This window comes from Micromonas commoda, chromosome 15 (genome assembly GCF_000090985.2).
Source record: "Micromonas commoda chromosome 15, complete sequence".
Taxonomy (NCBI): Eukaryota; Viridiplantae; Chlorophyta; class Mamiellophyceae; order Mamiellales; family Mamiellaceae; genus Micromonas; species Micromonas commoda.
The window spans coordinates 1-13,862 of NC_013052.1; the positions used below are offsets into that span (position 1 = coordinate 1).

Here is a 13,862-nt window from a genome sequence, read left to right on the forward strand (position 1 = left end):
CCCTAAACCCTAAACCCTAAACCCTAAACCCTAAACCCTAAACCCTAAACCCTAAACCCTAAACCCTAAACCCTAAACCCTAAACCCTAAACCCTAAACCCTAAACCCTAAACCCTAAACCCTAAACCCTAAACCCTAAACCCTAAACCCTAAACCCTAAACCCTAAACCCTAAACCCTAAACCCTAAACCCTAAACCCTAAACCCTAAACCCTAAACCCTAAACCCTAAACCCTAAACCCTAAACCCTAAACCCTAAACCCTAAACCCAATAAGACTCTAAACCCTAAACCCGAACCCTAGGATGTACCCTCAACCAGAACCCTCAATCAGAACCCTCAAGCGAAACCCCGCATGAGGATGCGTGTTCGCAGAAATGCTGGCTGTTGTGCCGTCGCCGCGAGCGAGGAGAGACGACCGTGGAGGCTTTGTTCATATCGTGTTACTTACAATCTACTATCGCGCGACACGCCTACGCTGGAAAGTGCTGCGATCACTCGTCCACCGTCACACCACGATCCAGATCCACGCGGCAGCCCGCCGCTCTGAGCTCGCGTATCGCAGCCGGCACACTCGTCAGCTGATTGCCGCAGAGGTACAACCACTGCAGCGACGTGAGCTGCCCGATCTCCGCCGGCAGGCTCGTCAGCTCATTGTAGCCGAGCCACAACCTCTGCAGCGACGTGAGCTGATTGATATCAGCCGGCACCCCTCCGCTCAGGCCAAACCCATCCAACACGAGCTCCACGACCCTGCCGTTTTCCCACTTTACACCTCGCCAATCCTCCGGTCGCGCAGCCTCCGGCCACCTCTCCTGCAGTTCAGGGCACATCGCCCGCCATGTCCGGAGCACTCCGGCGTCATCTCTTTCCACCATGTGCGTCCCGTCATCCTTCGACGGCTCCAGGAGCTCGCGACTGTCCCACCCGTCGGGCGTCACGTCCGAGTGCTTGTCCAGCCAATCCCGAACAATCTGTCTCACCGCCCAGTTCGTCATCACCTTCGTGCTGCTCAGGGCGAGACGCGTGAGCGGGTCCTTGGCCCCGTTGCGACCAAAGTGCGACAAGATAGCGCTCCTCTCGTACGTGTGCCCCGATTCAACCACCATCACCGGGTCGCGGAACATGACTCGCGTGATGGGGCACAAGAGTACGTCGGGCTCCACGTCCAGATCTGCGACGGAAGCTGAAAGGTCGCGATGTGCATGCGCTGGTTGCGGGGTGCGCCCTTCGGAGGTTTCGTATCCGGGTGCAAGCGGCGATGAGGTGGACATCCTGCGCCGATTGGCGGGCGCCATCAAGAGAACTTGCTTTTGGGTTCGGCCCTGACTGCGCGCTCGGCTTTGCGCCTCGTCCGAACCCTTCGACAACGAGATTTAGAAGCGACGTTGACGCGATGCAAGTGGACATTTTTCTTGCCAACGTAGCATCTAAACGTCCCAACTTGCTACGAAGGTACGAAGGTAGTAGCAAGAACGTCGCGACGGCATATTCGTTGGATTTCGCTATCATATTGTAGGTATCACGACATCGTCGACTGATGTTCTTCTACCACTAGAGGTACGCCGCCGGGGGTACAACGAGCTCATCGTTCACCGATGAGCTCAAATATTGGTTGAGTAGACCCCGAAGCTCGTCATTCTGCTCTCGCAGCGACTCCGCGTCCCTGAGCGAGTCCCGACGCTTCATCAGCATCTCGCGGTACCGTTCCATCGACCTCTCCAGCTGTCTCCATACCCTGAAGTTCTTCTCCCCAACCGCGTTGGACATGCGCTCCCAGAATTCCTTATCGAGCTGCTCCTTGGTCTTTCTCGTAGCCGGCGCGTCATCGCCGAACGGTTGAAGCTGCTCTCTGCCGCCGCCGCCGTCGCCTGATTTGGCGAGGTTCTCCGCCGCTGCAAACTTCGTCGCCGCCGACACGAGGTCGACGCTCGGGAGCATGATCTCCGCCACGTCACCGCCGCCGCCCGCGTGCATCACGGGGTCCACGCCGTCGACGGTGAGGGCGTTGGCGAGACCGTCAAACGAGGATGCATCCGTCACACCCAAAGCCTTGAGCACGCTCTCCGCCTGGAGCCGAGCGACGGCAGCCGCGGTGGTGAATCGCTCCTCATCCGACGCGCCGGTGCCCTCCGCGACGGCCGCCTCAGCGGCTCTCACGGCGCGCTGAGCCTTGGGATCGACGAGGAAGTAGAACACGTCGACCAGCGTCGCCAGGTAGTTTTCGTGCGCCGGGTCCGCGATCCTCTGCTCGAACGGGTTATCCTCTTCCTCGACGTCGACATCTTCGTCCTCCTCCATTCCTACTGTCCCACCCGGCTCCCCGCTGCTGGCCCTGGCGGCTTTGGTGGCGGCGGCGCGTTTTCTCCTGGCCTCATCCAGCGCCAGCTGTTCTGGGTGCTTGAAAACATCCTCCGACGGGGGATGCCACACCATGCCAAGATGCTGCTCGTGGAGGATCCGGTCGGCGTCCAATGCTCGTTTCACCTTCCTCGCAATCTCCTCCTCCTTCATGGCCCACACCTCCTGAAACTTCTTGCGGTCGCTCGCCTGGAAGTTGCGAAACTTGATCTCGAGCTCCTTGAACTGCTCCGTCACCCTCCTATGGTCATCCGTCAGACGAACGTTTTCATCGGAGAACTTCTTGTCCATCGCGTGGAACTTGTCCTTGACCTTCATGAGCGTCTCCCTGAGCTTTGCGATTTTGCGTCGCTGGATCTGGAGCGTCCCGGCATTCTCGTGGTCCCTCTCGACGAGCACCCTGTAGTTGTACTCTAGCTTCTCCGCGTTGAGCAGGTAGGTCGACTTCATGTCAGCCAGGTGTCGCTGAAGGTTGGCGATGTCCGTCTCGAGCCTGATCTTGAGCATCGTGTACTCCTCCGCGTCGTCAGCCTCGTGCTTCTCGAGCTCCTTCCTGTACGCATCCGCTGTCGCCGCCACGTCCTCCATGTACTTGAGCTCAGCCGCGTCTCTCCGTTGGAAGAGGGCGTCGAGCTCCTCCATGTTCGCCTTGAGCGCCGCGCTCCTCTCCTCTAAAAACACGCGCTCGATCTCGTCAAATTCAGACATGTACGCGGCGGAGAGCTCGTTGTATTGCGAGTTCATCCGCTTGAGGGTCTCGTCAACCTCCTCCTCCTGCCTGCGAATGTTCCTCTCGAACTCCTCGTCCTCCTTGTCGAGCTCCTCGGTCATCTCGGCGATGAGCGCGTTTTTGCTCGCGACGATCTGGTCGCAAAGCGCCTTTTGCGCCTGAATAGCGGCGTTCAAATCGTGAGCCACCTTGATGCCCCGCAGCTTGTCCCACTCGCCTGCCACCTCGCCGTCCCTCTGCATGGTCTCGGCGCGCTCCTGCTCGATGCGGTTCCTCCGCTCGACCCTCCGATCGTCGCGAACGCCCCGTCGATGCGCCTCCCTCGCGACGGCAACCGCCTTTATGTCGGTCACGTCTTCAAAGCCGAGGGCCTTGAGCCTGGCGAGCCTTCGCTTACTGTCCCTCACCTGTGTCTCTTCCGCGGTGGGTTCGGGTTCGGGTTCGGGCTCGATGAGGCTGGGATCTTCCGCCTCGCGCTTAGCCTTGAGCCGCGCGGCGATGCGTGCGCGCCTCGCGGCGACGCGATCGTCCCTGTCGCCCGATTCGAGCTTACGCGCGATCTCTGCGTCGTCCATGGGCTTTGAGGTGGACGTCTCGACGGGAAGAGGATCGGGCTCTTCGACTTCGACCGGCTCCGCCACCGTCCCTTCCGCCGTCTCTTCCGCCGTCTCCTCCGCGGTTCCTTCGACCGGCTCGGATGTGGACACCTCAGGAGGAGGAACCTCACCCGCTGGCGCGTCGCCTTCCGTCGTCGTCATGACGCTCCCTCGGCGACCTAAATTCGGCTGGGATGTAGAAAACACCAGCGGGGGTTCGGGTTTCCTCGCCGAGCGTCAGACCGGTCGGAGATGTGCAGTGATCAATCACGCGTTGATTCTGCGCGCGGTGACTCGGGTGCGATTCGAGTGCTGCGCAAGCGCGTCCGGCGCTCCGCCCCAGCGCCACCGAGAATGCGACCTAAAAGAGGAATTTGACTCTGCGTGAGAGAGAACCGGACGAGACTCGCTTGACTTGCTTGAGCAGTTGCGCGGCGTTTGGAACAAAAATTTGTACTGGATCACGCACAACTCGGAACGCGATGACGACTTCGGCGGGTGCGGCGACGACTTCGGCGGGTGCGGCGACGACTCCGCCGGGCGATCCCCTCAGGGAATTCGAGACGGATCCCGTTCTGGAGCCGTTCCTAGCCGACGACTTCGACGCCGTCACGTACGCCAGCGAGTCGCTCACAGCGAGAACATCAAAGACAGTTCTGCCGGCGCTGGACGCCGGGATCAAGTCCCTAAACGCGGCGCTGCGGGGGACGGTTACCTCGCACTACGATGAACTCCTCCAGCAACTTGGCGGTATTGACGAGAGCGAGCGCGTCCTGGAGATCGTCAGGGACGGAGTCCACAATCTTCAGCGATCCATGGGCAAGGTTCGAGTCGAGATCGTCGAGCCCCACGAGGTGGTCGCGGCGAAGACGAAGCAGCTCGAGAACCTGACGAGGACGGTCGAGACGCTGCATCGCGTCATCAGAACCTTGAAGCTCACCGGCAGGCTCAAAGACAGTCTCGGAGCTTCGGGTGGTGACGACGCGGAGGGCGGCGCTGCTGTTCCCCACTCCGCAACATCGGGCGATCTGGCCAAGGCTGCGAAGATGCTCGCCGACGCCTCCGAGCTCGAGCGGGAGGGTGTCGTCGAGGACCAAGAGGCATCGGCCCTCGCAGGTATCGAGGTGATTGACCGCGACGCCAGATGGCTGGAGCGAGCGGGCAAGGACGTCAGGTCACGAGCGACGCAGGCTCTGAACGCGGGAATGGACGCGACGAGCCAAGCTGAGGTTGGCGCGGCGCTGCAGGTTTTCCACAACCTGGGCGAGCTCGATCGGGCGACCGACGCGGTCATCGCTCGGCTAGCTAACGACGCGGTTGACGTGTTCCGAGAGGCGCTCGACCCGAGGGAGCTGGCGAGGGCGATGGGTGGAGGCGTCAGCGCGAGCGAGCGCGCTGGAGGAGTGGGTGTGGGTGGAGGTCGCGGCATTTGGCCGCCTGCTGGGCAGGAGCACAGATGGGCGGAGGCGCTCTGGCAGCGTCTCGGCGCCGCGTGCGAGCGCGCAAAGGCTGCCGGCATGGGAGCATGGCACCTTCAGCGTGTCCTCGCGAAGAAACGCGACCCCATCTCGCACGCGCTCTTCCTGGACGAGGTGATCGCCGCGAGGAAGAATCTTTGGCGCGAGAAGGTGGCGCAGAGCACGGAAGCCGAAGCCGCCGCGAGTAACCCGGAAGATGCCATTTCACTCCCGTGCGAGCGTTTCGTTTGGCAGCTGAGCAAGGGGGCGGGGGAGGCTTTCGGACGCGCGCACGCCGCCGCGGGCTTCGCGCGGGATACTCTGCTGAAGGGTTTCCCGAGACTCGTCACGCTCATCGAGGGTCTTCACGAGGGTCTCGCCAAGGAGAGCGGCGCGGCGGCAACCGCCGCGAAGGGCGGGGTTCCCCCCGCCGTGCGAAAGGACGGCTCGGACCTCACCGTGTTGCTCCACGCGTGCGATGCGGTGTCCAACGCATATCTCGCACGCTCGTTCCAGAGGCTCAGCGAGCCCGTCAACGCGTTGCTGTCCCCGTCGGCGCTCCAGTCGCTACAAGGTATCGCGTCTGGCCAAATATCGGCGAGCGGCACGGTTGGTACCCGCGCCGCCGCCGAGGACGTGCGACGTTTCCTTCTCCGCGTCAGGGAGGAGCTGGACGCGGTTGCCCGCCACCCGACTCTCGTCACGCAGGTAACCGCGGGCGCCGTCGCGAAGGCGCTGCGGCTGATGGCACAAAAGGCTGAGATTGGTGTCGTGGACGGCGCCGAGGCTCGCGTTTTTGTCGTCGGAACCGCGCAGACCCCGGCGCAAGCTAAGAATGCAGCTCTCGCGGGTGTCCTCGAAGAGATTTGCGCCGCTCTCGGAAATGTAGTTCCCTTACTGCCCGACGAGCCCGCCAAGGCTCTGGAGAACGCGCTCGCTCAGGTTGCCGAGACGGCGACGGAGGCTTTGGAGCCGGTGATGAGCGCGGCGCACGCGGAGGTACACAAGAGGCTCGCGTCCATGCACAAGGAGGACTGGGCCGGCGGCGACCCGCCGATGGGTGAAGGTTGCTCGACGTACATGACTCAGGTCATCGACGTCGTCGCTCACGTCTCGGAGGAGCACTTATCCGGGGTGAGGCAGGGTTCTCTGCTCGGTCACGCCTCGTCGAGCTCCAAGGGAGCCTCGGGCTTTGTGCCGTCGACGATTGCCGCGGAGGCGCTCGCCCGACGTTGCCTCGAGCTGTTCGTCCGACACGTTTCCCTGCTCCGCAACCTGGGCGAGAACGGCAAGCTTCGCCTCACCAAGGACATGGGCGAGCTCGAGCAGGCTGTTTCGGCGTACCTCGTTCCGGCGACGAGCTCGCTGGGAGACGCGTACAAGGCTCTGAGGGCCCTGCGACCGTTTCTGTTTTTGTCGCTCGATGAGGTGGCATCGAGCGCGCTCGTCGAGGATATTCCCGCGGCGAACGTCCTTCTGCACCTGTATTCGCACGCGCCGAAGGAGATGGCGACGCCTTACGAGCGTGCCGGACTCGCGCCGCCGCAGTACAGCGCCTGGCTCGACAAGAACTCAGACGCCGAGGTGTGGGCCGGGGTTAAGGGAACGCTCGAGGCGTACGAATCGCAGTGCAAGACAAGGAGAGTCACTCCGCATGCGGCGGTGGACGTTATGAGACTAGTAGGAAGCAGAGCGTTCGAGAAGAGGCGAAGCTGATATCGATAGGATGGGCAGAATACAAACTACCAACCCGATAGAGCTAGCTAGAGGGTGTGCTAGTATATAATGAGGATGATGGGCCACCCATCAACGTCGGTATGTCGAACTAAACAGCGAATCCATTGCGAACGCCGTTGTCCGCCTTGGGGGTGCCGGCCTCTTTGGCGACTTTGGTGATGACGGTGTCTCAGACGGCGTGGGATCTGCGGAGGTGTGATCGTCCCCTTTGGCCTCTTCGGCTTCCACATCTGTCCTTGGCGCGCTCGGACCCTCCGGATCCGGTACGTTCCCCGATGTCAGCGCAGCGAGGATCCCCGCGCCGATGCAAATCGGACACTCCGACGCAAACTTCTTGTGCGGACACAACACTCCCATGCGATCGACCCGATCGGATCTCGTCACCTCGTTCTCGGAAATGCGTCTCAAAGATTCACCCACAGATCCAGATTTGATCGCCTCGCCCTGCGACTCCGAGGTCAAGTCCACCTTCGGCTCGACCCGCGCCAGATCGGTCGCTTCCAGCGCTGGCGCGTCCGAGACTTCGGGATCCGCCATCGCCGCCGCCGCGTCCTCCATCGCCGCCGGCACTTCCGCCATCGCCGCCGGCACTTCCGCCAACGCCGCCGCCGCTTCCGCCGCCGGCGCTTCTGCCATCGCCGCCGCCGTTTCCGCCGCCGCTGGCGCTTCCACCATCGCCGCCGGCACTTCCGTCATCGCCGCCGCCGGCGCGTCCGATACGTTGGGATCCGCATCAAAGGAGCGCGGATCGTGGACCGCCTCGTTCGGCGCTGGTTTAGGCATCGGAACGTCGCCGACAATTCCCAGATCCCTGCACCACCTGCACCGTGACCTCTGCTTATTGTGTTGGCACAAGCCCCCGCCGCCGCAATCTACGCACTGGGTCCGACGACGACCGTGCTCGCAGAATCCAGACCCTCCGCACTCCTTGCACTGCGACTTGACTCTACCGTGCGAGCACAACGATATTCCTCCGCACTCTTTGCATTTCGACTTCTCCTTGCCGTGCCGGCAGATGTGCGCGCCGCCGCATTCCTTGCACATCGTACGCCGACGACGGTGCGGACAAATCGAAACGCCGCCGCAATCCTTGCACTGTGAACGCTGACGATTGTGTTGGCATATCCCCGCGCCTCCGCACTCCTTGCATTGCCTCTTCCTCCTCCCGTGGACGCACACGGAGCCTCCACCGCAGTCCCTGCATTTTGACTTTTGCCGGTCGTGTATGCAGTATCCCTTCTTCTTCGGTTTCCAGCCGGGAGGAACGACGACGGGGACGGACTTTACGCCGGCGCCCTCTTTCGGAGCGGCTGTGTCCTTCGTCTTCGACGGCATGACGAACTTTCCCCCACCAGATAAAGAGCGTTTTCTCGAGGCACCGCTGCGATGTGACGGTGCTCGCCGACGCGCGGAGCCGCGGTCCGGACCGACGATGGGCCGGGCCCGTTCCTGTACCCCTCTGAGATTCCTCTGACGCCTGGAGGCGGTACCCTTTGGGCCAGCTCGGGCGGTGTCGCCGCCCCTGCCCCGAGGTCTGGCGTCGTCCGTGGTGGGCTCGCCGTCAAAAAGCTGCCGACCTTTCAAGCCGTCGTGTGTCACAAAATTTCGGACCGATGGGATTGGCTCGTCATGCACAGTGGTCCAGTCAGATTCCTGGAGGTAGGGTCGAATTTGAGGTCGCCCCTTCCATGACCGCGTCACCGTGGCGTGTCTAAATCGGAGATGGGAAATGCAAACGGAAACTCGCATCTAATTACGCAAGGGGGCCTCGGGATGTAACAGTATTTTCTCGTTCCAACCAACACCCGTCTCGAGCGCACCGACGCAGTGGGACGAGCGCGACGCTGCGTTAGACGCAGCGCTTCGCGGTCGTGAGCGAGATTTGGCGGCGGGTTTCGTTTAGCGGGTCGAGATGGGTTTCCGCCTGTGGGGTCGAAAGAAGGATGAGGAGCAGTCGTGGAGCGAGTTCGGGGAGCTCATCGTCCACGTCTCGCTGTTCATGCTGTCCGGGCCGACTTTGATTCTGCTGCAGAAGTACGTGCTGGGCAACCTGGTGTTCGAGTATCCGATCTTCATCGTGACGATGTCCACGTTCTCGAGGTGGTTCCTGATTCTGGGCCTGGTCCACACCGGCACGGTCAGGCTCGGGGCGCACAGGGACCTTACGTTCATGGAGTGGACCAAGGGCATGCTCCCGGTGGGTGTCTTGGAGTGCATATCTCTCGCGACGGGCTCGGCCGCGTACCTTCACCTGTCGGTGTCGTTCGTGCAGATGCTGAAGGCTTTCCAGCCCGTGGTGCTGAACGTGCTCATCACGACTCTGGGCCTGGAGCCGTTCAGCATGCGCGCGTTCGTGTGTATCGTGCTGGTCACCTTTGGCAGCGTCCTGGCAGCCATCGGCGAGGTGAACTTCACGCTCACCGGTATGTACCTCATGCTCGTCTCCGAGCTGGCAGAGTCGGTGAAGTACGTCGTGCTGCACTACTTTCTGCGCAACGAGGGATACTCGCTCTGGGAGGGTATTTATTTCACCACACCGTCGAGCGCGTTCTCGCTCGCGGTGCTTTGCTTCGTGTTTGAGCGCGACGTGGTGGAGCAGGAGAACCTGCTCGTCGTGCAGCACAACTCGATTGTTTTTCTCAGCCTGGTGACGCTAGCGATCATCACCAGCGTTTCGGGGTTCGGGATCATCAAGGAGCTGGGAAGCGTGGCGAACAAGGTGTTGGTGATGTTGAGGAACGCGCTGCTGATTTATCCGGCGACGCAGCTTTACGACGAGGTGGTGGCTCCCATACAGGTGATTGGATACTCCATAACTCTGCTGGGCACCGCTGGTTTCGCGTTTTTCAAGGTGAGCCAGGAGGTGATAACGCGCACGCAGTCGCAGATGGACCTGGCGTCGATGGCGGAACTGAGCAGCAGCGACGACGATGAGGGGACGGTGCCGTCCGACGTGGACTCGAGCGGAGGACGGGGACGGTACGGCGCCGTCGGCGGATACGCCAGCGACCCCACCACGCAGCCGCTGCTGGCGAGTCCGGTGAAGGCGAGCAGGCTGGGGACGCCGCCGCGTTCGCCGATGAAGCGGAACGGGTCCATCAAGCGGTCGGGGAGCAATAGCGGAAGGGGCCCGGGGCTACGAAGGACGTCGCCGCCAAACACGGGCGGGTACTGGGATTGATGACGCGGAGAGAGCGACACGATAAGATTAGCGGGAAAAAAAAATTAATCACACGCGCGAATTGTGGAGGAACACCGAACCATTCAGAACGCCGCCGCGTGAACCGGCACGCCCTTCACGCCGACGTCGATCGCGAAAACGCCCCCCGCGGTGGGTTCATCCGCGGACACGTCCACCGCGTCAGCGTCCACGGTCGTGTCCAGGGAGCAAGACGTCACGAACAGCGTCGTCCCGTCTTTCCCGCCGAAGCAGCAGCTCGTCGGCCGGCTGCACGGGAACGCGATCGTCCGATCCAGCCTAGCGTTCCCCTCGCCGTCCGGCACGTAACGGAGCACTTTCCCCGCGTCCCACACGCACACCCAAACGCCCCCACCCTCGTCGACGCACATGCCGTCCGGCACCCCGACGTCGTCGGGCATCCGAGCGAAGACCCGCCCGTTTCGCAACAATCCGCTCTCCGCGTCAAAGTCGTACGCCTCGACCCTTCGTCTCGGCGAGTCGGCGTAGTACATCGTGTCGCCGACCGGGGACCAAGCGATACCGTTGCTCGTCCACACGCCGCCAACCTCCGCCACGGCACCCGCGACGCCCACCTTCACCATGGACCCGTTCCTGAAGCTAAACGCCGGCTCGACGCAAAACAAAGCGCCGGAGGGGGGCGCATCTGTACTCGGCGAGAAGTGCGCCGACGACGCGTTGTTCGATTCGTCGTCGTTTTCGGAACCCGTCGGCGTATCGGGACCGGCCTGGACGTATCGCGCGTCCATGTCCGGGCGACCGAGCACCTTGCTTCCCACCCACACGCGGCCGCGAGCGTCGCACTTGCCGTCGTTCAGGCACTGCCTCTCCCCGGGTTTGTCCGCGAGCGGACGGTGGACCTGGGCGTCGAGGACGTTGCAGAAGAACTCTTCGGACGTGTCCGCTTCGAGTGTCCCGGTATCGTCGTAACGCAGCACGACGCGTCGGAGCTGACCGCCCGACCCGTCGTCGTCCACCGCCAGCGCGGCGAGGAACCCGCCCTTGGACGAGGGGACGATCGAACCCGGCATCTTTGGGAGCTGCGCGCGACGCACGGTGCCGTCCCTCAGGGTGCAGATCTCCTTCGCCACCACATCGATGAACACAAGTTCGCCGTTGATCCAGACGGGGGATTCGCCCAGTTTGGCGCGATAATCCCCGCCGACGATCTGCACCTCGCTGTTCGTGGTCGCCATCGCTCGCCAAAAAGTGTCGGCGCCCTGTAGAAGCCAGCCAGCTCGATGCCAGAGTCAGCCTTGGCGCCAAGACGGCGCGGGTTGTATGACGTATGAGGGTGCCGAGGGTTCACGAACCCTTGCGATCATTTTGCGTTTTTGGCTGACTGATTTCTTGTACGAAAAACCCAAACACAGTTCGGCGTTGCATTCTGACCGTGCAGCACACCTCTGGCGGAGAAACGGTAAGGCGCTCGCACTTCTCGCCGCGCCGGGTGACTAGGAAATCACCCTTCCCGGCGACCATGAAGTTCGGCAAGCAGCTCGAGACGGAGATCAACGCCGCGGGCGTCCTCGGTGACAGGGTGCCGTGGATCGACTACGGGTGCGTTCCCTGTGTGTCACGCGTCGACCGCCAAAAAGATAGATCGAATGCCCCCTTCGAGCGGGAGAGCATCGCCGCGTCCCGAGGCGCCTCTCGCCCGTCCCCGCGACCCTCGCTGACCTCTCCCTGCTCACCCAAATCCTGGAAAACAGAAAGTTGAAGAAACTCCGCAACTGCCGATGCCACAAGGACGGCGTTCAGAAGGAGGAGGAGGAGAACACCCCGCTGAAGCGGGCCGACCCGGAGGAGGAGGCAGCCTTCTTCAGCGACGACGGCGACGCCGCGACGGAGGAGAAGGCCGTCGGGGAGAAATCCGCGGCACATGACGACGGCGTACCTCAGAAGGACGACGCGCCGTGCGAGCGTTGCACCCAGCTCTTCTACGCCGAGCTCGACAAGTCCATGAATGCCACCTCCAAGGCGTACTTCTCGTGGGTGAGCCGGATCTTGTCGCGCGCTCCGTTTGAGCACAGCAAGCCGTGGTGGCGCAAGGGCCTGAACCTGGACGCGGTGAACTGCGGCCCCGGGATGTACGGCTCGAAGGGCCAGAAGGTCAACGCCAGCCTCGGCTTCAACGAGCCGAGGGACGAGGATGGAAAAGATTACGCCCCCGACCTCTCCGGCGTGGACATTGACCTGGAACACGAGGCGAAGGAGTGCCTCAACTGGATCGAGCTCAACTCCACCGCGCTGCGCAAAATTCTCAAGAAATGGGACAAGGCCAACCACAGCACCAAGGGAAGGCAGACCCTGCGCAGGTACTGGACCGACAGCCAGTACCAGATGCTCTTCTCGCCCCTCATCCTGGAGCTCAGGGCGGTGGCGGGGATGATGGAGGGGGGCCTGGAGGGACCGCACTGGAACCTGCACGACGACGAGCACGACGACGACGAGCACGCGCACGCCAACGTCGATCACAGCGAGGGCACGGGCGTGTTGACGTGCCCCATTTGCTTCGACACGCTCTACAAACCGGTCGGTCTGCAGTGCGGCCACGTGTTCTGCCGCGATTGTCTGCTCCAGTCGGCCGGTGTCCTGAAGGAGGGTGCGACGCTCGCGGACCTGCGCATGGAACCCGCGCATTTTCACGACGACCGAATCCCGCTCACCAACGGCTTGAGGCGCCACTCGGAGGGTCAGGACAGCGCGCACAGCGCGGAGGGCGACGAGGAGGACGGGGCGGCGAGGAGCAACGAGGGTGGCGCGGCGCCTCCCCCGGGGCGCAAGTACCGCGCCAGGAGGGATCGATGCCCTCAGTGTCGAACGGAGGATGTCTTCGGCAGCTCTGTTCGTCTACGACACGTCCAGGACTGCCTCAGGCGCGTCGATCCCGAGGGATACAAGGCTCGAAAGGCTGAGAGCAAGAAGCTGCGGAGTAAGCTCAAGTCGGAGGCGGTGATGAACAACATCGTGAACGGCTTGATCAAGCTCGTGGCGCCGACGAACCGGGGGATGAACCTGATCGACCCTCGCACCGGCCAGATTCGCACCTGATCAAAGGTTCTCGTGTTGTAATTTATCGCGTACTCGTGTCGACGATCGTCCCGTCGCTTGCGATGCTCGTGTAATAAACTCTCTCTACAAAGCCTTTAAAAAATAAACTGATCGGGCGATCCAGGGTCTACTAGTACAGGGTCGAGGGGTCAGGTCTTAGGACCCGCCTTGGGCATCTCCGAGGTGCCGAACACGATCTTGTTCATGTACCTCCGCGCGGGCCCCTCGATCGACTCGCTCATCATCATCGCACCCGCGGCAACCTTGTGGAGCACGCTGTGAACGCGCCTGTTCATGGTCGGGTCCGTGACGTACCTGTTGTTCAGCCGCATACCCCCGCGGTACAGCTTCTTCAGGCCGTACACCCGCACCGCGAGCAGCACCGCGATCTTCTTCGCCAGCCAGAGCTGCACGAGCACGATCGGCGCGGCCGGCATCACTTCGCCTTCGCCTCACCGGCGCCTCACCCCCGATGACGCCGCGGACTGGCCACGCCGCGTTTCCTTTTTCCTGGTTTTCTTGCTGGGACGCGAGGGAGATCCGCTCCGCTCCCGGGACCGCTCCCCCTCCTGACCTTTGCCCGGCGGAAGACCTCCGAAGCACGAGAGAGTTCCTCTGGGGCCTGTGAGGCGGCGCGTTCGACTGCGCTCTCGCGTGCCTTCGCGCCGCGGCCACTCGATATGGTGCAGGGGCCGGGACTTCACGCGGCGCAGAGACGAGGACCCGCGTG

At 62.5% G+C, this 13,862-nt stretch overlaps 8 protein-coding genes across 8 annotated transcripts; 3 read left to right on the forward strand and 5 right to left on the reverse strand.

Annotated features, from left to right (window-relative positions):
* Positions 1-432: 432 nt before the first annotated feature.
* MICPUN_109519 (predicted protein) lies at positions 433-1,327 on the reverse strand. Its single transcript, XM_002506406.1, has one exon. It carries the CDS (start codon positions 1,105-1,107, stop codon positions 493-495), a length of 615 nt encoding a protein of 204 aa, XP_002506452.1. The 5' UTR covers positions 1,108-1,327; the 3' UTR covers positions 433-492.
* A 240-nt stretch (positions 1,328-1,567) lies between these two features.
* Positions 1,568-3,637, reverse strand: MICPUN_67523 (predicted protein; the record flags this gene model as incomplete). Its single annotated transcript, XM_002506407.1, has 2 exons — positions 1,568-1,843; positions 1,919-3,637. Coding segments are annotated over 2 exons (1,995 nt in total), but the record flags the coding sequence as incomplete, so codon positions are not given.
* A 530-nt stretch (positions 3,638-4,167) lies between these two features.
* On the forward strand, positions 4,168-6,858 carry MICPUN_104231 (predicted protein; the record flags this gene model as incomplete). The annotated part of the gene is made up of 1 exon (XM_002506229.1): positions 4,168-6,858. One exon carries the CDS (start codon positions 4,168-4,170, stop codon positions 6,856-6,858), a length of 2,691 nt encoding a protein of 896 aa, XP_002506275.1.
* Positions 6,859-6,948: 90 nt separating this feature from the next.
* Positions 6,949-8,628, reverse strand: MICPUN_64283 (predicted protein; the record flags this gene model as incomplete). The annotated part of the gene is made up of 1 exon (XM_002506408.1): positions 6,949-8,628. The coding sequence occupies one exon, from the start codon at positions 8,626-8,628 to the stop codon at positions 6,949-6,951; it is 1,680 nt and encodes a 559-aa protein (XP_002506454.1).
* Positions 8,629-8,742: 114 nt separating this feature from the next.
* Positions 8,743-10,119, forward strand: MICPUN_109520 (Drug/Metabolite transporter superfamily). Its single transcript, XM_002506230.1, has one exon. The coding sequence runs from the start codon at positions 8,792-8,794 to the stop codon at positions 10,058-10,060; it is 1,269 nt and encodes a 422-aa protein (XP_002506276.1). The 5' UTR covers positions 8,743-8,791; the 3' UTR covers positions 10,061-10,119.
* A 24-nt stretch (positions 10,120-10,143) lies between these two features.
* Positions 10,144-11,274, reverse strand: MICPUN_88713 (predicted protein; the record flags this gene model as incomplete). Its single annotated transcript, XM_002506409.1, has 3 exons — positions 10,144-10,724; positions 10,839-10,965; positions 11,056-11,274. 3 exons carry the CDS (start codon positions 11,272-11,274, stop codon positions 10,144-10,146), a joined length of 927 nt encoding a protein of 308 aa, XP_002506455.1.
* Positions 11,275-11,558: 284 nt separating this feature from the next.
* Positions 11,559-13,173, forward strand: MICPUN_106533 (predicted protein; the record flags this gene model as incomplete). The annotated part of the gene is made up of 2 exons (XM_002506231.1): positions 11,559-11,638; positions 11,791-13,173. 2 exons carry the CDS (start codon positions 11,559-11,561, stop codon positions 13,130-13,132), a joined length of 1,422 nt encoding a protein of 473 aa, XP_002506277.1. The 3' UTR covers positions 13,133-13,173.
* Positions 13,174-13,207: 34 nt separating this feature from the next.
* Positions 13,208-13,803, reverse strand: MICPUN_109521 (predicted protein). Its single transcript, XM_002506410.1, has one exon. It carries the CDS (start codon positions 13,567-13,569, stop codon positions 13,282-13,284), a length of 288 nt encoding a protein of 95 aa, XP_002506456.1. The 5' UTR covers positions 13,570-13,803; the 3' UTR covers positions 13,208-13,281.
* Between the last annotated feature and the right edge of the window lie 59 nt (positions 13,804-13,862).

Coding starts and splice junctions, on each gene's coding strand:
- MICPUN_109519 (XM_002506406.1), bottom strand. CDS start 1,107: ATGGTGGTTGAATCGGGGCACACGTACGAGAGGAGCGCTATCTTGTCG.
- MICPUN_109520 (XM_002506230.1), top strand. CDS start 8,792: ATGGGTTTCCGCCTGTGGGGTCGAAAGAAGGATGAGGAGCAGTCGTGG.
- MICPUN_109521 (XM_002506410.1), bottom strand. CDS start 13,569: ATGCCGGCCGCGCCGATCGTGCTCGTGCAGCTCTGGCTGGCGAAGAAG.